This window comes from Myxine glutinosa, chromosome 10 (genome assembly GCF_964187855.1).
Source record: "Myxine glutinosa chromosome 10, kmMyxGlut1.1, whole genome shotgun sequence".
NCBI lineage: Eukaryota > Metazoa > Chordata > Myxini > Myxiniformes > Myxinidae > Myxine > Myxine glutinosa.
The window spans coordinates 53,075,748-53,100,989 of NC_136270.1; the positions used below are offsets into that span (position 1 = coordinate 53,075,748).

Below are 25,242 nucleotides of genomic sequence, written 5' to 3' on the forward strand. Positions count from 1 at the left end.
CAGCAAAACAGGAAGAACTACTGATCACAAACAAGCAGTAAACAGGAAGAACTACTGATCACAAACAAGCAGTAAACAGGAAGAACTACTGATCACAAACAAGCAGTAAACAGGAAGAACTACTGATCACAAACAAGCAGTAAACAGGAAGAACGACTGATCACAAACAAGCACCAAAACAGGAAGAACTACTGATCACAAACAAGCAGCAAAACAGGAAGAACTACTGATCACAAACAAGCAGCAAACAGGAGGAACTACTGATCACAAACAAGCAGCAAACAGGAAGAACTACTGATCACAAACAAGCAGCAAAACAGGAAGAACTACTGATCACAAACAAGCAGTAAAGAGGAAGAACTACTGATCACAAACAAGCAGTAAACAGGAAGAACTACTGATCACAAACAAGCAGTAAACAGGAAGAACTACTGATCACAAACAAGCAGTAAACAGGAAGAACGACTGATCACAAACAAGCACCAAAACAGGAAGAACTACTGATCACAAACAAGCAGCAAAACAGGAAGAACTACTGATCACAAACAAGCAGCAAACAGGAGGAACTACTGATCACAAACAAGCAGCAAACAGGAAGAACTACTGATCACAAACAAGCAGCAAAACAGGAAGAACTACTGATCACAAACAAGCAGTAAACAGGAAGAACTACTGATCACAAACAAGCAGCAAAACAGGAAGAACTACTGATCACAAACAAGCAGTAAACAGGAAGAACTACTGATCACAAACAAGCAGTAAACAGGAAGAACTACTGATCACAAACAAGCAGCAAACAGGAAGAACTACTGATCACAAACAAGCAGTAAACAGGAAGAACTACTGATCACAAACAAGCAGTAAACAGGAAGAACTACTGATCACAAACAAGCAGCAAAACAGGAAGATCTACTGATCACAAACAAGCAGTAAACAGGAAGAACTACTGATCACAAACAAGCAGCAAACAGGAAGAACTACTGATCACAAACAAGCAGCAAAACAGGAAGGAACTACTGATCACAAACAAGCAGCAAAACAGGAAGAACTACTGATCACAAACAAGCAGTAAACAGGAAGAACTACTGATCACAAACAAGCAGCAAAACAGGAAGATCTACTGATCACAAACAAGCAGTAAACAGGAAGAACTACTGATCACAAACAAGCAGCAAACAGGAAGAACTACTGATCATAAACAAGCAGCAAACAGGAAGAACTACTGAGCACAAACAAGCAGCAAAACAGGAAGAACTACTGATCATAAACAAGCAGCAAACAGGAAGAACTACTGATCACAAACAAGCAGCAAAACAGGAAGGAACTACTGATCACAAACAAGCAGCAAACAGGAAGAACTACTGATCACAAACAAGCAGCAAAACAGGAAGAACTACTGATCACAAACAAGCAGCAAAACAGGAAGAACTACTGATCACAAACAAGCAGCAAAACAGGAAGAACTACTGAGCACAAACAAGCAGCAAAACAGGAAGAACTACTGATCACAAACAAGCAGTAAACAGGAAGAACTACTGATCACAAACAAGCAGCAAAACAGGAAAGAACTACTGATCACAAACAAGCAGTAAACAGGAAGAACTACTGATCACAAACAAGCAGCAAACAGGAAGAACTACTGATCACAAAGACGAAGAACAAGCAAATTTTCCGGTCCGGTCGTGAGAGGACGCTGGCGTCACTTGCTCGCCGCTTCTCTGACTGGACCATTGTCCGTATCTTGCTTTCCTGGTGGTCGTGGCGGATTTTTGGCTATTGAGTCTGCCCTCTGCACGGTCCCAGCTCTGCTCTGCTGCTCCTGGCTTCACCTGCTCGGCTCCTTCGCTGTTTCCTCGGGCTCACTCTCGTGGGTTGTGCCCATTGTTTGCAGCGGCGGTGGTGGCGGTTGGCCGCCGTGATCTTGATTAGCGGCGGCGGTCGTTTGCCGCTGCATTTGCCGCTTTGCCTCCTCAACCTTGGCCTCGTGCTCGTCTCTTCGCTCCTGTCTGCCCTCTGCATGGTCCCGGCTCTGCTCCTGGCTTCACCTGCTCGGCTCCTTCGCTGTTTCCTCGGGCCCACTCCCGTGGGTTGTGACGATTGTTTCGCCTCCTCACCCTTGGCCTCGTGCTCGTCCCTTCGCTCCTGCTGGCATGGCTCTGCGGTACTCCGCCGCAAGGCTTCTCCTGCTTAAAACCCGCTCCACCCCATCATGCATCTCTGCAATCAAATCGAATGGACTCCTGCGTCGACCCAGGTACATTCACCGTGGCTCCGGTCGTAAGTTTGTTTATTTACAATCAGGTCACTCCATCCCCATCCTCTGGCCGGCTCAGCGCACTCCCACTCATCGTCCCAACACACCTGGTCACAACAACGCACAAAATCGCACCTCCTGTCTGCGAACCCTGGCCAAATCACCTGGATTCATACCCGCCGTACAAAACAACATCAAGCTCACCCTGTTCAATACCCGGTCCCTCAACAACAAATGCCTCATCCTGAACGACTACATCCTGGAAAATAAACTGGACTTTCTCTGTCTCACTGAGACCTGGCAACAACCACTGGACTACTACACGCTCAACCTCACCACACCCAATGGATATTCTTACATCAATAAACCACGCTCGGAGGGCCGAGGTGGTGGAATTGCCGTTATTCACCGACAAGACATCAAGACCAACCTCATCTCCATCTCATCTGCTCCATCCTTTGAACACCTGGCTTTTAAACTCTCTGGTCACACACAGTCAGTCATGGCTGTTGTCGACCGCCCTCCCAAACCACACCCATCATTCCTGTCTGACTTCTCCTACTTTCTGACCCAGCTATGTTCCCTCTCCCCCTCAATCCTCCTCCTTGGTGATTTCAATATCCACATGGACTCCACTGACTCCACGCTAACCACTGACTTCACTGATTTACTCACCTGCTTTAACCTCACTCAACATGTCAACTTTCCTACCCATAACCATGGTCACATTTTGGACCTTGTCTGCTCTACTGGACTAATTTTGCACCATCTCTCTGGCTCCGACCTCACTCTCTCTGACCACCTAGCCATCACTCTGACCATCAACATCCCCACCCCAGCACCAAGGCATTATCGCACTATCAACTTCCATAAGCTAAACGCTCTTTCACCTACCTCATTCTCATCGACCCTCTCTGAAAAAATGTCCACTTCTCCCTTCGTTGACCTCCACACCCCTTCTGACCTCACTGACTACTACAACCATACTCTCTCCTCCTGCCTTGACCAACTTGCGCCTATAAAAACCAAAACAGTTTCTTTCACCCATTCTGCTCCCTGGTTTACCCCTGAACTCCGCCTGATGAAAACTCGTGCTCGCCAACTTGAAAGACTCCGCAATAAAACAGGTCTCACAGTTCACTCCCAGGCCTACAAGGACCACATACAACACTATAAAGATGCCCTCTCCCATGCCCGCTCCGCCTACTACTCTCAAATTATCCACTCTGGCTCCGGAAACCCAAAAGCACTCTTCTCTACAATAAACAAACTCCTCAGCCCCCTGAACACCACCACCCAGTCATTCACAATAGACAACTGCATCTCCTTCCTTTCATTCTTCCAATGCAAAATTGAAAACATCTACAACAGCTTGACCACAGCCGCACCCGCTCCCCCTCAAACCACCTGCCCCCCCTTATCCTGCCATCCCCTGTCTCAATTCTCCCCAGTCTCCCCTACTGACCTCTCTGAACTCCTCATCGGAATGAAAACTGCCACCTGCACTCTTGACCCCATCCCCTCCAGCTTTGTCAAGGCCTCCCTTCCTGCTCTCTCTCCACTTATCATTGCAACAATAAACTCCTCCCTGTCTACAGGCATCGTCCCACCATCCCTCAAAATTGCTGCTGTTACCCCCATTCTGAAAAAACCTGGACTAAACCCTGACACCCTAAATAACTTCAGACCCATCTCCAACCTACCCTTTCTGTCAAAGGTTTTGGAACGCGCTGTAGCCACTCAACTCAAACATCACCTCTCTGCCAATAACCTGTATGAAACATTCCAATCCGGATTCCGCTCCAACCACAGTACTGAAACTGCTCTCCTCAAAATCACCAACGACCTTCTCCTCTCCTCTGACGCTGGCAACCTCAACATTCTCATCCTCCTCGACCTCAGCGCCGCCTTTGACACCATCGATCACACCATCCTCCTCACCCGACTTGAAACCACCTTTAACATTACCGGCACTGCCCTCTCTTGGATTAAATCATACCTCTCTGACAGACGTCAGTTCATCTCCATCAATAACTGCAAATCCCCCACTGCTCCCCTCCCCCAAGGTGTCCCCCAAGGTTCAGTTCTTGGCCCCCTCCTCTTCATCCTTTACCTGTCCCCCCTCGGTCACTTAATCCGCCGTCATGGTCTCCAATTCCACTGCTTCGCCGATGACATCCAGCTTTTCATCTCCACCAAGTCCATCTCCACCGCCACCCACTCTATCCTGACAAACTGCATCACTGAAATAAAATCCTGGCTTCAAATCAACTTACTCAAACTTTGTGATAAATCTGAAATAATCATTATTGGCCCAAAAACGCTCACCAAGTCCACCCATAACTTTGCCCTCAACATCGATGGTTTTCCAGTATCCACCTCCCCTCACATCCGGAATCTTGGCATCATCTTTGACCAAACCCTCTCCTTCGACAAATACACTAAACAGATCACAAAGACAGCCTTCTTTCACCTGAAAAACATCGCCCGTCTCCGTCCATCCCTCTCCTCCGTGGCTGCAGAAACCCTCATCCACGCCTTCATCACTTCCCGTCTGGACTACTGCAATAGCCTCCTTTATGGTTCACCCTCAACAATCACCAATAAACTCCAATACATTCAGAACTCCGCTGCCCGTCTACTCACCCATTCCCGGACCCGTGACCACATCACCCCCGTCCTTTACAAGCTTCACTGGCTCCCCATCTCCCAGAGAATCCAGTACAAAATCCTCCGCTTGACCTACAAAGCCCTCCATAACCTGGCCCCATCCTACCTGGCTGACCTCCTCTCCAGACACACTCCCACCCGCAACCTCCGCTCTGCTGGTACCAACCTCCTGACCCCTCCCCCCCCCCCCCCATCCGGACCAAATTTAGATCCTGGGGGGACAGGGCCTTCTCCATCGCTGCTCCCACCCTCTGGAACTCGCTACCTCACACCATCAGAGACTCCTCCTCACTCACCACATTCAAAACATCACTCAAGACCCACCTGTTCAACACTGCATTCAACATTTAACCCACAGCATCTAACCCCTGACTATCTCCTCTCCTTCTCCCTCCTTTGTGCTTTGAATATTTCCCTATTGATTCTTCTTTTTTTGCAATTGTTTTTATGTTTTGCAATTGTTTTTATGTTTTGCTATGCATTATGTTTTGCACTCTGTCAAAGCGTCTTTGGGCTTCCTGAAAAGCGCTATATAAAATAAATGCATTATTATTATTATTATTATTAACTACTGATCACAAAGGGAAAGAACTACTGATCACAAACAAGCAGTAAACAGGAAGAACTACTGATCACAAACAAGCAGTAAACAGGAAGAACTACTGATCACAAACAAGCAGAAAACAAGAAGAACGACTGATCACAAACAAGCAGTAAACAGGAAGAACTACTGATCACAAACAAGCAGTAAACAGGAAGAACTACTGATCAGTAACAAACAGTAAACAGGAAGAACTACTGATCACAAACAAGCAGTAAACAGGAAGAACTACTGATCACAAACAAGCAGTAAACAGGAAGAACTACTGATCACAAACAAGCAGCAAACAGGAGGAACTACTGATCACAAACAAGCAGTAAACAGGAAGAACTACTGATCACAAACAAGCAGTAAACAGGAAGAACTACTGATCACAAACAAGCAGTAAACAGGAAGAACTACTGATCACAAACAAGCAGCAAACAGGAAGAACTACTGATCACAAACAAGCAGTAAAGAGGAAGAACTACTGATCACAAACAAGCAGTAAACAGGAAGAACTACTGATCACAAACAAGCAGTAAACAGGAAGAACGACTGATCACAAACAAGCAGTAAACAGGAAGAACTACTGATCACAAACAAGCAGTAAACAGGAAGAACTACTGATCAGTAACAAACAGTAAACAGGAAGAACTACTGATCACAAACAAGCAGTAAAGAGGAAGAACTACTGATCACAAACAAGCAGTAAACAGGAAGAACTACTGATCACAAACAAGCAGTAAACAGGAAGAACTACTGATCACAAACAAGCAGTAAACAGGAAGAACTACTGATCACAAACAAGCAGTAAACAGGAAGAACGACTGATCACAAACAAGCAGTAAACAGGAAGAACTACTGATCACAAACAAGCAGTAAACAGGAAGAACTACTGATCAGTAACAAACAGTAAACAGGAAGAACTACTGATCACAAACAAGCAGTAAACAGGAAGAACTACTGATCACAAACAAGCAGTAAACAGGAAGAACTACTGATCACAAACAAGCAGTAAACAGGAAGAACAGAACTACTGATCACAAACAAGCAGTAAACAGGAAGAACGACTGATCACAAACAAGCAGTAAACAGGAAGAACTACTGATCACAAACAAGCAGTAAACAGGAAGAACTACTGATCAGTAACAAACAGTAAACAGGAAGAACTACTGATCACAAACAAGCAGTAAAGAGGAAGAACTACTGATCACAAACAAGCAGTAAACAGGAAGAACTACTGATCACAACCAAGCAGTAAACAGGAAGAACGACTGATCACAAACAAGCAGTAAACAGGAAGAACTACTGATCACAAACAAGCAGTAAACAGGAAGAACTACTGATCACAAACAAGCAGTAAACAGGAAGAACTACTGATCAGTAACAAACAGTAAACAGGAAGAACTACTGATCACAAACAAGCAGAAAACAAGAAGAACGACTGATCACAAACAAGCAGTAAACAGGAAGAACTACTGATCACAAACAAGCAGTAAACAGGAAGAACTACTGATCAGTAACAAACAGTAAACAGGAAGAACTACTGATCACAAACAAGCAGAAAACAAGAAGAACGACTGATCACAAACAAGCAGCAAAACAGGAAAAACTACTGATCACAAACAAGCAGTAAACAGGAAGAACTACTGATCACAAACAAGCAGCAAACAGGAAGAACTACTGATCAGTAACAAGCAGCAAACAGGAAGAACTACTGATCACAAACAAGCAGAAAACAAGAAGAACGACTGATCACAAACAAGCAGCAAACAGGAAGAACTACTGATCACAAACAAGCAGCAAACAGGAAGAACTACTGATCACAAACAAGCAGCAAACAGGAAGAACTACTGATCAGTAACAAGCAGCAAACAGGAAGAACTACTGATCACAAACAAGCAGAAAACAAGAAGAACGACTGATCACAAACAAGCAGCAAACAGGAAGAACTACTGATCACAAACAAGCTGTAAACAGGAAGAACTACTGATCACAAACAAGCAGCAAAACAGGAAGAACTACTGAGCACAAACAAGCAGCAAAACAGGAAGGAACTACTGATCACAAACAAGCAGCAAACAGGAAGAACTACTGATCACAAACAAGCAGCAAAACAGGAAGAACTACTGATCACAAACAAGCAGCAAAACAGGAAGAACTACTGATCACAAACAAGCAGCAAAACAGGAAGAACTACTGAGCACAAACAAGCAGCAAAACAGGAAGAACTACTGATCACAAACAAGCAGTAAACAGGAAGAACTACTGATCACAAACAAGCAGCAAAACAGGAAAGAACTACTGATCACAAACAAGCAGTAAACAGGAAGAACTACTGATCACAAACAAGCAGCAAACAGGAAGAACTACTGATCACAAAGACGAAGAACAAGCAAATTTTCCGGTCCGGTCGTGAGAGGACGCTGGCGTCACTTGCTCGCCGCTTCTCTGACTGGACCATTGTCCGTATCTTGCTTTCCTGGTGGTCGTGGCGGATTTTTGGCTATTGAGTCTGCCCTCTGCACGGTCCCAGCTCTGCTCTGCTGCTCCTGGCTTCACCTGCTCGGCTCCTTCGCTGTTTCCTCGGGCTCACTCTCGTGGGTTGTGCCCATTGTTTGCAGCGGCGGTGGTGGCGGTTGGCCGCCGTGATCTTGATTAGCGGCGGCGGTCGTTTGCCGCTGCATTTGCCGCTTTGCCTCCTCAACCTTGGCCTCGTGCTCGTCTCTTCGCTCCTGTCTGCCCTCTGCATGGTCCCGGCTCTGCTCCTGGCTTCACCTGCTCGGCTCCTTCGCTGTTTCCTCGGGCCCACTCCCGTGGGTTGTGACGATTGTTTCGCCTCCTCACCCTTGGCCTCGTGCTCGTCCCTTCGCTCCTGCTGGCATGGCTCTGCGGTACTCCGCCGCAAGGCTTCTCCTGCTTAAAACCCGCTCCACCCCATCATGCATCTCTGCAATCAAATCGAATGGACTCCTGCGTCGACCCAGGTACATTCACCGTGGCTCCGGTCGTAAGTTTGTTTATTTACAATCAGGTCACTCCATCCCCATCCTCTGGCCGGCTCAGCGCACTCCCACTCATCGTCCCAACACACCTGGTCACAACAACGCACAAAATCGCACCTCCTGTCTGCGAACCCTGGCCAAATCACCTGGATTCATACCCGCCGTACAAAACAACATCAAGCTCACCCTGTTCAATACCCGGTCCCTCAACAACAAATGCCTCATCCTGAACGACTACATCCTGGAAAATAAACTGGACTTTCTCTGTCTCACTGAGACCTGGCAACAACCACTGGACTACTACACGCTCAACCTCACCACACCCAATGGATATTCTTACATCAATAAACCACGCTCGGAGGGCCGAGGTGGTGGAATTGCCGTTATTCACCGACAAGACATCAAGACCAACCTCATCTCCATCTCATCTGCTCCATCCTTTGAACACCTGGCTTTTAAACTCTCTGGTCACACACAGTCAGTCATGGCTGTTGTCGACCGCCCTCCCAAACCACACCCATCATTCCTGTCTGACTTCTCCTACTTTCTGACCCAGCTATGTTCCCTCTCCCCCTCAATCCTCCTCCTTGGTGATTTCAATATCCACATGGACTCCACTGACTCCACGCTAACCACTGACTTCACTGATTTACTCACCTGCTTTAACCTCACTCAACATGTCAACTTTCCTACCCATAACCATGGTCACATTTTGGACCTTGTCTGCTCTACTGGACTAATTTTGCACCATCTCTCTGGCTCCGACCTCACTCTCTCTGACCACCTAGCCATCACTCTGACCATCAACATCCCCACCCCAGCACCAAGGCATTATCGCACTATCAACTTCCATAAGCTAAACGCTCTTTCACCTACCTCATTCTCATCGACCCTCTCTGAAAAAATGTCCACTTCTCCCTTCGTTGACCTCCACACCCCTTCTGACCTCACTGACTACTACAACCATACTCTCTCCTCCTGCCTTGACCAACTTGCGCCTATAAAAACCAAAACAGTTTCTTTCACCCATTCTGCTCCCTGGTTTACCCCTGAACTCCGCCTGATGAAAACTCGTGCTCGCCAACTTGAAAGACTCCGCAATAAAACAGGTCTCACAGTTCACTCCCAGGCCTACAAGGACCACATACAACACTATAAAGATGCCCTCTCCCATGCCCGCTCCGCCTACTACTCTCAAATTATCCACTCTGGCTCCGGAAACCCAAAAGCACTCTTCTCTACAATAAACAAACTCCTCAGCCCCCTGAACACCACCACCCAGTCATTCACAATAGACAACTGCATCTCCTTCCTTTCATTCTTCCAATGCAAAATTGAAAACATCTACAACAGCTTGACCACAGCCGCACCCGCTCCCCCTCAAACCACCTGCCCCCCCTTATCCTGCCATCCCCTGTCTCAATTCTCCCCAGTCTCCCCTACTGACCTCTCTGAACTCCTCATCGGAATGAAAACTGCCACCTGCACTCTTGACCCCATCCCCTCCAGCTTTGTCAAGGCCTCCCTTCCTGCTCTCTCTCCACTTATCATTGCAACAATAAACTCCTCCCTGTCTACAGGCATCGTCCCACCATCCCTCAAAATTGCTGCTGTTACCCCCATTCTGAAAAAACCTGGACTAAACCCTGACACCCTAAATAACTTCAGACCCATCTCCAACCTACCCTTTCTGTCAAAGGTTTTGGAACGCGCTGTAGCCACTCAACTCAAACATCACCTCTCTGCCAATAACCTGTATGAAACATTCCAATCCGGATTCCGCTCCAACCACAGTACTGAAACTGCTCTCCTCAAAATCACCAACGACCTTCTCCTCTCCTCTGACGCTGGCAACCTCAACATTCTCATCCTCCTCGACCTCAGCGCCGCCTTTGACACCATCGATCACACCATCCTCCTCACCCGACTTGAAACCACCTTTAACATTACCGGCACTGCCCTCTCTTGGATTAAATCATACCTCTCTGACAGACGTCAGTTCATCTCCATCAATAACTGCAAATCCCCCACTGCTCCCCTCCCCCAAGGTGTCCCCCAAGGTTCAGTTCTTGGCCCCCTCCTCTTCATCCTTTACCTGTCCCCCCTCGGTCACTTAATCCGCCGTCATGGTCTCCAATTCCACTGCTTCGCCGATGACATCCAGCTTTTCATCTCCACCAAGTCCATCTCCACCGCCACCCACTCTATCCTGACAAACTGCATCACTGAAATAAAATCCTGGCTTCAAATCAACTTACTCAAACTTTGTGATAAATCTGAAATAATCATTATTGGCCCAAAAACGCTCACCAAGTCCACCCATAACTTTGCCCTCAACATCGATGGTTTTCCAGTATCCACCTCCCCTCACATCCGGAATCTTGGCATCATCTTTGACCAAACCCTCTCCTTCGACAAATACACTAAACAGATCACAAAGACAGCCTTCTTTCACCTGAAAAACATCGCCCGTCTCCGTCCATCCCTCTCCTCCGTGGCTGCAGAAACCCTCATCCACGCCTTCATCACTTCCCGTCTGGACTACTGCAATAGCCTCCTTTATGGTTCACCCTCAACAATCACCAATAAACTCCAATACATTCAGAACTCCGCTGCCCGTCTACTCACCCATTCCCGGACCCGTGACCACATCACCCCCGTCCTTTACAAGCTTCACTGGCTCCCCATCTCCCAGAGAATCCAGTACAAAATCCTCCGCTTGACCTACAAAGCCCTCCATAACCTGGCCCCATCCTACCTGGCTGACCTCCTCTCCAGACACACTCCCACCCGCAACCTCCGCTCTGCTGGTACCAACCTCCTGACCCCTCCCCCCCCCCCCCCCCCCCATCCGGACCAAATTTAGATCCTGGGGGGACAGGGCCTTCTCCATCGCTGCTCCCACCCTCTGGAACTCGCTACCTCACACCATCAGAGACTCCTCCTCACTCACCACATTCAAAACATCACTCAAGACCCACCTGTTCAACACTGCATTCAACATTTAACCCACAGCATCTAACCCCTGACTATCTCCTCTCCTTCTCCCTCCTTTGTGCTTTGAATATTTCCCTATTGATTCTTCTTTTTTTGCAATTGTTTTTATGTTTTGCAATTGTTTTTATGTTTTGCTATGCATTATGTTTTGCACTCTGTCAAAGCGTCTTTGGGCTTCCTGAAAAGCGCTATATAAAATAAATGCATTATTATTATTATTATTATTAACTACTGATCACAAAGGGAAAGAACTACTGATCACAAACAAGCAGTAAACAGGAAGAACTACTGATCACAAACAAGCAGTAAACAGGAAGAACTACTGATCACAAACAAGCAGAAAACAAGAAGAACGACTGATCACAAACAAGCAGTAAACAGGAAGAACTACTGATCACAAACAAGCAGTAAACAGGAAGAACTACTGATCAGTAACAAACAGTAAACAGGAAGAACTACTGATCACAAACAAGCAGTAAACAGGAAGAACTACTGATCACAAACAAGCAGTAAACAGGAAGAACTACTGATCACAAACAAGCAGCAAACAGGAGGAACTACTGATCACAAACAAGCAGTAAACAGGAAGAACTACTGATCACAAACAAGCAGTAAACAGGAAGAACTACTGATCACAAACAAGCAGTAAACAGGAAGAACTACTGATCACAAACAAGCAGCAAACAGGAAGAACTACTGATCACAAACAAGCAGTAAAGAGGAAGAACTACTGATCACAAACAAGCAGTAAACAGGAAGAACTACTGATCACAAACAAGCAGTAAACAGGAAGAACGACTGATCACAAACAAGCAGTAAACAGGAAGAACTACTGATCACAAACAAGCAGTAAACAGGAAGAACTACTGATCAGTAACAAACAGTAAACAGGAAGAACTACTGATCACAAACAAGCAGTAAAGAGGAAGAACTACTGATCACAAACAAGCAGTAAACAGGAAGAACTACTGATCACAAACAAGCAGTAAACAGGAAGAACTACTGATCACAAACAAGCAGTAAACAGGAAGAACTACTGATCACAAACAAGCAGTAAACAGGAAGAACGACTGATCACAAACAAGCAGTAAACAGGAAGAACTACTGATCACAAACAAGCAGTAAACAGGAAGAACTACTGATCAGTAACAAACAGTAAACAGGAAGAACTACTGATCACAAACAAGCAGTAAACAGGAAGAACTACTGATCACAAACAAGCAGTAAACAGGAAGAACTACTGATCACAAACAAGCAGTAAACAGGAAGAACAGAACTACTGATCACAAACAAGCAGTAAACAGGAAGAACGACTGATCACAAACAAGCAGTAAACAGGAAGAACTACTGATCACAAACAAGCAGTAAACAGGAAGAACTACTGATCAGTAACAAACAGTAAACAGGAAGAACTACTGATCACAAACAAGCAGTAAAGAGGAAGAACTACTGATCACAAACAAGCAGTAAACAGGAAGAACTACTGATCACAACCAAGCAGTAAACAGGAAGAACGACTGATCACAAACAAGCAGTAAACAGGAAGAACTACTGATCACAAACAAGCAGTAAACAGGAAGAACTACTGATCACAAACAAGCAGTAAACAGGAAGAACTACTGATCAGTAACAAACAGTAAACAGGAAGAACTACTGATCACAAACAAGCAGAAAACAAGAAGAACGACTGATCACAAACAAGCAGTAAACAGGAAGAACTACTGATCACAAACAAGCAGTAAACAGGAAGAACTACTGATCAGTAACAAACAGTAAACAGGAAGAACTACTGATCACAAACAAGCAGAAAACAAGAAGAACGACTGATCACAAACAAGCAGCAAAACAGGAAAAACTACTGATCACAAACAAGCAGTAAACAGGAAGAACTACTGATCACAAACAAGCAGCAAACAGGAAGAACTACTGATCAGTAACAAGCAGCAAACAGGAAGAACTACTGATCACAAACAAGCAGAAAACAAGAAGAACGACTGATCACAAACAAGCAGCAAACAGGAAGAACTACTGATCACAAACAAGCAGCAAACAGGAAGAACTACTGATCACAAACAAGCAGCAAACAGGAAGAACTACTGATCAGTAACAAGCAGCAAACAGGAAGAACTACTGATCACAAACAAGCAGAAAACAAGAAGAACGACTGATCACAAACAAGCAGCAAACAGGAAGAACTACTGATCACAAACAAGCTGTAAACAGGAAAAGTTTTTGTCATTTCACTTTGCAAAAATCATGTCACCAAATCGGTTATATTATTGTTCGATGCTCTGTGGTCAAATTATACATCTCGAATCGAGATGGATCTTGAGCATTTTGTAACCTCATCCTCACACAGAGGATGACGCTTTTTAAATGATCCAGGATCAATGCTCACCTGCACTCATTTGTCTCTCTTTTCCCTCACCTGTGGAACCAACTTCCCCCGTCTGTCCAGTCCCGTTGTTCCCTTCAGGGCTTCACGTCAGCTGTTCAGCCAACCTATCGCAAGTCACCCACTCCATCCAAACTCATCATCTCTTTGACCCCAAATGACCACATTCCCAAGCACTTCCTTTTTCCAGGTTATTGTAATTTCCCCCCTCTCCCGCACCTCTTTTCATTAGTGGTCGGTTGGTTTGTTCCTTTTCTGTTCATCCCTTCATCCCCATCTTCCCTTCTTCTTGCTGCATTTCATTCAGCTTCTGCACAGTTTGTTCACCCACTGGTTCTCTGCTCCCGTTGTTTCCCACTTTCCATTCTGCTCTAGCTCTTCCACGAGCCTCGATCATGTATAAAATTAAAATCCTGGATCAGGACTTTAAGATGCCTCATGTCGAGCAAATAGTCGGATGAGAACAGTTTCTCGTCCAATTAGTCGAGGGCGAGTTCCCATGCATAGGCCGTGCTTCTTCGTTGAGAATCGTTCACCGCGCATCAGGAATTCTTCAACTCCCCTGAAGAATGAAACATTGCCGACGAATGAGACATTCCTTCCTGACCATTGCCATCCAGCTTTTAAGTTTTCTTTCTCCGCTAGGCCCCATGCTCTATCCACTTCATTGCGCTCCAAGTATGTTTTCCAAAGTCGAACAGAAATTTACAACTTCATTCAGAATTTGTCCTTCCAGATGAAAGCTAGAAAAGCTGACATTGTTTATCCTCCATTTCCTTTTTTATAATAATGGAATCATGAGCTCCCCGAAAGGTACCAACGGGTGGTGTATATGACACTCTCATACGAGCACATCGTTCGTAATGCTGGGACATGGTTCGTAATGCTGGGACATGGTTCGTAATGCTGGGACATGGTTCGTAATGCTGGGACATGGTTCGTAATGCTGGGACATGGTTCGTAATGCTGGGACATGGTTCGTAATGCTGGGATCCAGGTTCAAATTCAACACATTCTGTCAAATGTACACTCATGACATGGCAATTCATGTAAACATAGTGAAGTGTGCAAATGTCTTTACCTGTACGCAATTCATGTACAGGTACAAAACAGAAAAACTCATCCTCTGTTAACCTAATAATTGACAGCATATTAAAAACAAACACCATTTTAACAAAATATAATTTGACACGAATGTGTCGATCACGGAGATGCTGTCAACCCACTGCTGGTACATGTTTGACCTCGATCAAAGGTCACATGCAAAAGTAAAGGTCACAGGAGAGATGGCACGAGAAAGAAGAGAAAGATAAGGAAGAGAGAGACAACGTCAGATGCTTCCAAGTCGAGTTGTGGTCTGCAAAACGATTTTTGAAAGGCCCATGACCTTCGACCTTTTGCACCCAAAGTTGAAACAGTTAATCTTTGTGTTACAGTCTATACCTGTGCTAAGTTTGGATGAAATCCCTTCGGTGGTTCACAAGTTGTCGTGGTGGCAAAAGATCGATAAAGCATTCACGGATGGGATAGACAGACAACAGGTAAAAACAATTCATCGGGCCTTCGGTTGCAGAGGCACAATAATGTGACTTTCAATGATCGACCAAGCATCAGGACGCACCTGTGATCCTCTGCATCTTTATGTGCCTCGCACGGAGACGACCCTTGGCAAGCCGTTGCTTGGCAGCCATGCAGCGGATGTGGTCGTCAAACTCGAAGGCCGCTTGAAGCACAGGCAAAGGCCGCGCATGTGGAGTTGAAGCTGGACGATGGATGGTCACGTGCAAGACCCGATGATCGTCCTTATCGCCTGTTACCTGTAAGTCCTGTGGTGCAAAGGACAAAATTTAATGATCATTTCTCTTTGCACAATGCTCTCAGAATGTATGGCAACTTGGGCTAAAATAAAATAAATGAACCATATAGATGATGGCGGAGCACAAAATGGAGTCAAAAGGAAGCAAATCCATTATTGGAAAATGGTATTTATATATATATATATATATCTTGAAGAAACTAGAAAATATCATTTGACGCAAATGTATCGATGGATGCTCCTCCTCCAACTTTACATGTCAACCCATGTTACATATGATCTCAATTGAAGGTCATAAGAAAAGGTCACATGAGAGAGGGAGAGATAGAAAGATGAAAGTTAGAAATAGAGAGACAGACAGAGACAGAGACAGGGACAGGGAGAGAGATGGAGAGAGATGGAGAGAGATGGAGAGAGATGGAGAGAGATGGAGAGAGATGGAGAGAGGTGGAGAGAGGTGGAGAGAGGTGGAGAGAGGTGGAGAGAGGTGGAGAGAGGTGGAGAGAGGTGGAGAGAGAGGGAGAGAGGGAGAGAGATGGAGAGAGGTGGAGAGAGAGGGAGAGAGGTGGAGAGAGAGGGAGAGAGGGAGAGAGAGACGGAGAGATGGAGAGAGATGGAGAGAGGTGGAGAGAGAGGGACAGAGACGGAGAGAGGGAGAGAGAAGGAGAGAAAGATAAGTTGAAGATAGGTCACAGCAGATACTTTTAACTCGAGTTACGGTCTGAAAAATGATTTTCAAAGCCAAAGAGCACATGACCTTTGACCTGTTCAACCCAAAATTGAAACGGTTCATCTTCGTATTACATCCCATACTTTTGCCGACTTAGGTTGAAATCACATCAATTGTTCACAAGTTATCGTGGTAATCAAAAACACGATCATGCATGGACAGATGGACAGACAGACAGCCCGAAAACAATCCCTGTGGCCTTTGGCTGCGTTGACAAGGTGGTTTGGAACGCATGCCAAAAAAACGACATTTCCATAAACAAACCTCCCAGGCCAAACTTGGTGACAAAACACTTCCATTCAAGACCACTGGGATTCCAAATCAGCCTTTGCTCCCACAAGCCAAGTTTTGAGGAAATCTGTTGCTGTTCCTCTTGCTTCTCCAAAGTGAAACCTGAATAACTTTCGATAATCAGCACACAAAATCTGAAAAATCAAACTTCATGCAAAGGTGTAGGCCCAAACAAGCTTTCATTCATTGAGGATGAAATAATCAATGATCTCTCCGACTCTCTGGAAAATCCTCTCTCCATCTCTTTGCTGATGACTCCACTCTCTGCCACTCCATATCTCAACCCTCAGACCGGCAGGTAGCAGCCTCTTCACTCTGCTCCTGCCTCTCACCTAGCTCGGCTTCACGCTGTAGAAACCAAAGAATTCGGAATCATTGGAATCTCCCGCAATGAAGCCGATTCTGAGGTTTTCTCTCTCACACCGCAGGAAGGTTGGTGGTCTTTCTGTCTTCCACCGACTCCTCTCCGGCCGAGCTCCACCTGCCCTGTCCCTGTTCTCTACTGTTGTACTTCCCTCTCTCTGCCCCTCTTTTCTCCCGCTCCCTTTATCATATGTTATACAGTCGTGACCAAAAATATTGCCACTCTTGCACTTTTTTCAAATAACTTACAATTTTCTCTAAAAACAAGTTGAAATTGACTTATTTGGTCTCCACAATTCTTTATTTCACTGTTAATATTGCAGAACCTTCGTTTTTGATTCAAAACTTAATAAATCCTTTTAAATCAGAAAATAAAAAGAAATGGCATTGACAAAATTATTGACACCGCAGACATAATACTTGGTAGCACGGACTTTGTACAAAATAACTGCAGTCAAGCGCTTCCCATAGCCATGAATGAGCTTCCTCCTCCTCTTTACTGGCAGTTTGTCCCACTCTTCTTGTGCAAACCGCTCCATTTCTCCCAGATTTGATGGGTGCCTTCTCCCAACTGCTGTTTTCAGATCTCCACACAGGTGTTCAATGGGATTTAGATCTGGACTCATTTGCTGGCCACTTCAGAACAGTCCGGCATTTTGTCCTGAACCATTCCTGGGTGCTTTTTGAAGTGTGTTTGGGGTCATTGTCCTGCTGCAAGACCCATGACCTTCGACGGAGACTCAGATTTCTAACATTGGGTTAAACATTGTGCTCCAAAATGCCTTGGTAATCTCCTGATTTCATGATGCCGTGCACACATTCAAGGTACCCAGTGCCAGAGGCAGCACAGGAACCCCAAAACATCACTGAACCTCCTCCATGTTTGACTGTAGGGAAGGTGTTCTTTTCTTTGAAGGCTTCATTTTGTTTTCTGCAAACATGGAGATGATGTGCTTCACCAAAAAAGCTCCAATTTGGTCTCATCTTTCCACAGGACATTCTCCCAGAATAATGTTGGCTTGTTCAGGTGCGTTTTGGAAAACTCCAGTCGGGCTTTCTTGTGTCTCTCTCTCAGCAGTGGGGTCCTGCTGGGTTTCCTACCTTAGAACCCCCTTTCATCGAGTTGGCAACGGATGGTGCGAGTTGAAACTGTCGTACCTTGTGTCTGAGGTGCTTTCTCCATCATTCAAACAATCCTTCGCTGCAATCTTCGATCAAGTTTTCTGTTGCGACCACGTCCAGGAAGGCTGGCTACGGTGGACACAGGAACATCAATGTCTATGGAAATGGACTTGCAGGCTTGAGATTGTCCATGCTTGGCTACAATCTTGTCTGACCTTCTCAGACAATTATCTGGTTTTCTTTCTTTTCTCCATGCTCATTGCGGTACACCATTTTCGGATTTCTGTGTGGAATAAGCTAAGATTTAGTATTTTTTTCAGGTTTTTTCGTTTTGTTCCACTACAAACCAAAGAAATACATATGGATACCTTTTCTGGAAGAAATGGTGCATTATTTCAAAAAAGTGCAAGGGTGCCAACAATTTTTGGCTACGCCTGTATGTTAACTCTCATAAGAGCCTAGACGAAGTATACCAGAAAAAAAAACTTTTTTTTTTTTTGGAACAACTAACAACCCATGAGGTTTCCATATTGTCATCGCCAGAAAAGCATGCCGCGATTATCGGGAATTGAGGTGCTATTCTGATATGCCGATTTGTTTATTGACCCATTTCATCCAGATGGGGTGTAATGCTAACGTATCATGACCGCGATTATGTGAATTACTCTCATGGCAGTTTTTATGAGGTATTTTTGCAGAAGTTAGCCGGGTACAAAAGCTTGCAAGCACGTTACCGTGATCACATGTCCGCCAGGGAGGAGAAAGCCTGTCTACTTCGGTAAATATGGAAATAGCATCCATCAATGGATTTCCCATCGCTGTTCTCTCCTATGAACTTCATGGAAAATACCGAAGTGCCGTCTTTACATCGCATGGAGTAAAGACGCAATTCTGCTGCAGACAAATACAAAACCCGATAATGTCTGTTGTTTGCAGTGAAATGTGTGACCACTTCAACAAGAGACCATTAAACCTTAATAAGGAACTTTAACGCAGGAGGCCATTTTGCCCATCTGCCTGTGCTGCACCACAACCACCATGAAATAAATCCATCAGGCTCTTGACTCGGTGATTCCAGGAAACCCCTCCAGTACGTAACGCATGACACCTCCAGTGTGCGTGTGTGTGTCATGTTTTTTGTGGAGTTCTACTTGAGCTTTCTGATGTTCAATGTGACAAGCTGAAATGATTGTCATGACCTCCTGAGTTAATTAGGCCAATTAAGTACAAAGAATCTGGAAGAATTCCCATGATTTAATCGCACGCCATGTTCAGTTGTACAACAACAACAACAACAACAACAACAACAACAACAACAACAACATGCATTTTAAGGCCATTTTCCTTGCTAGAGCGGGGGTTAGCCTTGCGGTCCCCATGACAATCTTCTCCATCTTGCCCTATTTTCTGCATCTCTCCTTGTTAACCCCGTTGCCCGCATTTCTTCTTCCACCATCTTTAGCCAAGTCTTTCTCGGTCTTCCCCGTCCTATACTTCCTTCTACATTCATTTCCATCACTCTTCTCAACCAGTCACTTTCATCCTTCCTCAAGACATGACCAAACCATCTCAACCTGTTCCTCTTCACAGCATCAATCACAGGCTCTATTCCCATCATTTTTCGCAATTCATCATTTGTCTTCCTCTCTCTCAACGATACTCCGCACATCCATCGAACCATTCGCATTTCCACCCTTTCCAACCTCCGTTGCTGCTCTACGTTCATTACCCATGTCTCGCTCCCATAAATCATAACACTTCTCACACATGCAGCATACACCTTTCCCTTCAGCTTCAACGACACTCCCCTCTTCATCAGCACGCCACTCAGTTCCCGAAACTTCTTCCATGCACATCTCACTCGAGCAACCGTTGCCGAGTCTGATCCACCTTCTCCATTCAGCATGTCTCCGAGGTAGCAAAATGTTTTCACACCTTCCAGCTTCACGCCGTCTCCAAGATTCAACTCAACATTTCCTCCATGTGCAGCTCCCTCTGTGCACACCTTACATTTGAATGTAGCTGCCACACTGGTTAATGACCCTCTCAGACCATTACATTTTTGATGAACCCACTCAGCGCACATTGTACATTGAATGGAGTTCACTCCGACACCCTTCCTACACACAGCACAGGGGCACTTCCCAGTTCTTTCCACCTCACCACATGCTTTACCACTTGCCATCACCTTCGTCTTTCCGATATTCACCTTCAGACCTTTTGTCTCCATACATTCCTTCCACTTGTTCATCTTTTCCTTCAGTCCATCCATACTTTCCACAATCAACATCAGATCATCTGCAGACAACAACTCCCACGGTAAACCCTCCTTTACGTTCTGAGCCAGCACCTCCATCACAGCTACAAATAGTAGTGGACTTAGTACCGACCCCTGATGTACTCCCACCTTCACCTCAAACTCACCACCCCGTCCTTCGTCCTTACAGATGAGCGCGCTCTTTTGTACATTGCCATCACTACTCTGATCAACCATTCCTCCACTCCTAACTTCCTCATTGCCCATTTCACTACTTCACGTGGAACCCTATCGAATGCTTTCTCCAGATCAACAACCCCAAGAAACAACTTCTTCCTCTTCTCCATGTACTTCTCCTGCAACTGCCTCACAATAAAAAGCACGTCTGTCGTTCCTCTTCCTGGCATAAACCCAAACTGCATTTCGTCGATCTTCACTTTCTTCCTTATCCTCCTCTCCAACACCCTTTCCAATACCTTCATTCCATGCTCCAATAACTATCGCTCGGTACGAGCCACACTCCAGAGGGTCACCTTTCCCCTTGTATAGAGGGACGAGGGTACTCAGTTCCCAATCCACTGGAATGCGGCCTTCTTTCACCACCAAATTACAGATCTCTGTCATTCTCTTCACACCCCAACTTCATGCTGCCTTCAACATATCTCCCACAACTCCCGTTGGTCCTCCCGCTTTTCTATCCTTCATTGCTTTTATCGCTTCCTCAACTTCCTTCTCAGTTATCTTCTCTGCCGGTCCTAAAACTGGGTTACTCTCTATGTTGCCATCCCATTCATTCTCTCTATTCAACAGCATCTCCATATATCTTTTCCATCTTCCTTTAATTCCATCTGGGTCCACAACGATTTGTCCCACTTCATCCTTCAACCAACCCACCCCCATCACATCACACCTCTCTTTCGCTATCTGCTCAGTTGTACAGAGCAGTTTAATAGGTGCTTCCACGGCATGGCATTCTAATTACAAAATAAATAACAAAAAGAACAATAACATTGTAACAAAGCATATATTAATTAATACTGATAATATTAGCAACAATAACAATGGTGGTATAACTTAGCAATAATAATAACAAACGTACAATCCTCCAATCCTCACCCTGGCCCAAACACATCTGGGCTTCGTGAAAGGCAACCTAATGGTCAAGCACTACAGCAGGTAGGCAGTTATGCTACAAGGTCGTGAAGACCAATGAAAATTTGGTCCAATGGACCAACGGGCCCACTAGTGTATCAGTAGTCCTGGATAGATATGTGGTATTCAGTACTTGTTTCTTTTACGATAATAAAATACTGTACTAACTGAAAATAATCTTCCCAGAAATGGATGTTCAGGTGAAATTTGTGCTCATTGACTGAAGGTGAGTCTGTGGTTGTACTTGTGATTGATATGCACACATCACATTGGTGGCCGCATGCTTCATCCAAAGTGTGCAAGCAGCGTGGGCACGCAATTGCGCAATGCCCAAATGTGCAGCGATATAGTGTCACAGATCAGTGCAAAGTGCGCGACTTCTGATTGGCTGTCATAATTTTAGGAGGGACTGGAACGACCCATTTAACTACCTGGGGTACAGCTAGGTGAGGGGAACGAACTACTATTGTGTGACTGAGTGTGTCGACCGGCTGGACACATACATGCAGTCCAGAGAATGTTCCTGCACGAACTACAGGGTGAGAACCCTAAAACATAGGGGCAATACACCTGGCGCTCACCTGGTAGAATAAACAGTATACTACACTAACTAAAGGTATTTTAAACCAATTTCAGTGGTTGCTAGAAAACAGGGCAGCATGTAGAATCATACTAACATAATCATAAGACTTTAAATAAACAAACAAAAAAAAATACCTATTCTGGGGGTTTGACCAACCAACCACCCCATAGACCCCCAAAGGGGCAGATGTTTTTAATGCCGTGAACAAACTTTGGTACATCACGGGTGGTGAAGGTTGTGGTCAAGTTTCATCAAAGTCGTGTGTGTACTTTCAGAGAAGAAAGCAAATATCTCTTTTGGGGGGGGGGTCAAACCTGGATCCACTTTGTCCCCCCAAAGCCCTCCCTTAGACTTAGATTTTCTTAGTGCCGTAAATAAACTTCGGTACATCATGGGTGATGAAGGTTGTGGTGAAGTTTCACTGAAATAGTGTTTGTAGTTTCAGAGGAAAAAGCAAATATCTATTTTGGGGGGTCAAACCTGGATCCACTTTGACCCCCGGTTGGTCCCCTTAGACCCAGATTTTTTAAATGCCTTGAACAAACTTGTCACATTTGGTCGCAATCCCATCAGCGGTTTCGGAGAAGAGGTTGCAAGTGCTTACGGACGACGCGCCATCGCATAAGCTCCCCTGAACTTCGTTCCAGGTGAGCTAACACGACTGAAAGTCTGACAGCGGCGTAGCCGGGCTTGTTTGATACTTTAGTTGAAGGGGATAGTATGACCTGGGTGGGGATACCGGTTAGCAAATAATGTAAGTATTAAATTATTTTGAAGTACTCCAAGTCTCTAACCTGTCTCGGTCACCATGGAAGTGAAGAGATTGCATTGAGACGCTGATTTATTCGATATGTTGGTCAGTTAGTCAACACTATCAAAGTGACCTCAGCACCATCCCGACACACACCACCGTGTGCATTACGGAATGAGGTGTTTTACGGCGGCCGGAGTGCAAATCCTGCCACGAACCTCCTTGAGAGAGGACCCAGTGAGTTGGTACTCATTTTGCTGATCTCGGAAGGATGACAGGCTGAGTCAACCCCACCTGGTGTTAATTCAACAGCTGACAGGGATTCGAACTCAGGACCCGAGGATCCCAAATCGGCACCCTAACCGCTCAGCCAACACCAGGCTTAGGGTGGTTGGACGCAGTCATAAGGAATGCTTCAATGCTTGAAGAGCCCTTAAACAAAGTTTTAATTATACATGATCTGGGGGCATGCATCCCCCCCCCCCCCCCCTTAATATATCATCACCCTGTTGTCATAATTATAGTTCCCCCCCCCAATCATCAAGTGTGGTAATTTGCCCCAACCAAGTATACGATACGACGTAATATATGAACGTTCAATAAAAGGGTGTTGAAAAAAGAAACATACCTGGCAAAGCCAAATGGCATTACATTCTACCTTTCAGAAGCGTAATTGTGGCTATAAAACTCACCCAATATGTAGGATAAATATGTTAGGGGCAAACATACCAGCATTGAGTACCAGCTTGCTGGGATGAATGATCCCGGTGTGTACAACGGTTTAGAATAGGTACACCGTATCCCTGCGCATCGTAAGAGGCGACCAAGGGTTGGCATCAGGAAGGGCATCCGGCCATAAAAACATTGCCTCAAACAGGGAACCATGATCGTCATGGGGCCCGCAAGGCTAACCCCTGCTCTAGCGGGGAAAATGGCCTTAAAAACGATCATTCATTCAAACATACATACAGAGAGACAAACGCTGTAAACACAGGAACCAAACATCTACGTCGTAAAATACCGTTTGTTTAATCACAAATTTGCCGGTTATAAAAGCCTCTTTGCAAGTTTGAAAAAGAAGAAGAAGCGCTAATGCATGGTTTATTCACCCAGCAGTTTGAACGGAAACATTTATTATTCTACGACAGTAGAAACCCTTTTGAAGGACACGAAACGAGCCTACAAAATTATGTATAGTCGTGATATTTTGCAAAGCAATAGAAAATATATAAAACTACACAGAAATAACGCACAAACAACAACCACAACCACGATAATAATCGAGTGTTATAAAAGATCCTTACTTTAGCGTGTTTTACTTCATGTTTTTCACGTGTTTGTTTGTGTTTCACAATGAAAAAAACGTAAGGGTAGAGAATGCAGATTGTGATACATGACAGGTTCAACGATATGTCCGGCCTGAACGGCATAGGGATCAAAATGGCGGTGTGTGGAGTCAGCCGTCGTACGACCGTAATGACATCACATCTCCCCTGTCATGTGACCAGATCCTCAGCTCTGATTGGTGTACGCTTCAGGGGACATGCATACATACATACGGACAAACAAACACTGTTCTCGACATCTTTGCCCTATGGGCTACACCGTAGAAATTATTCTCTCAAATTCACAATCAAGCAAGGAGAAAAAGACATTAAATGTCATCGCAGCTTTTAGTAATTTTGCTGTACGGAGTTAAAGGACGCCAGTCAGCCATCTTTGTTCGGATTACGAAACAAAATGTTCTGCATTTGTATACTCTCATGTGTTGTCTTTGTGGCAAGTTTGAACAAAATCGGTCCATGCATGTCCACGATATGGATGCAGACGTACGCACGAGACCCAATCCATAAGCCTCCATTTCGGACCAAGTCCAATAAAGGATAATAACAACAACAACAACAACCAAAAAAATCTGTTTAGGTGCCAAAATTTGTTTTTAGTGTGACCCCTGTCAACCATGGCCTCCAAGATTGATAAGTTTGAGATATACTGTCCAGTTTAATGGACGAAATCGACACACCACAGTGTGTGATCTGGAATATCACGTGTAGACCAGACGAGGTAAACACGTAGTATCTATCATCCCCTCACTGAAGGACATGAACGAGCTCGTTGCTGTTTACTGACATTCTGTTAGTCCCAGAAGAATTACCAGGTTTGTATCTTCTTCCAGAAGCTTAAAATCCAAATCCCAATAATTCTTCCATTGGTGGAAGTTGAACCTAAAACCTTATGATGTCAAGTCCGGTGTTATCACCACCACAGATTAT

At 45.1% G+C, this 25,242-nt stretch overlaps 1 protein-coding gene across 4 annotated transcripts in view; it reads right to left on the bottom strand.

Annotated features, from left to right (window-relative positions):
- Positions 1-25,242, bottom strand: part of CLEC16A (C-type lectin domain containing 16A) — an 80,943-nt gene that overhangs the window by 14,928 nt on the left and 40,773 nt on the right. For all 4 annotated transcript variants that reach the window (XM_068127671.2, XM_068127670.2, XM_078785639.1 and 1 more), the window contains exon 20: positions 15,526-15,730. In XM_068127671.2, coding sequence (XP_067983772.2) covers positions 15,526-15,730 — 205 coding nt within the window. The remainder of the gene's footprint in view (positions 1-15,525; positions 15,731-25,242) is intronic.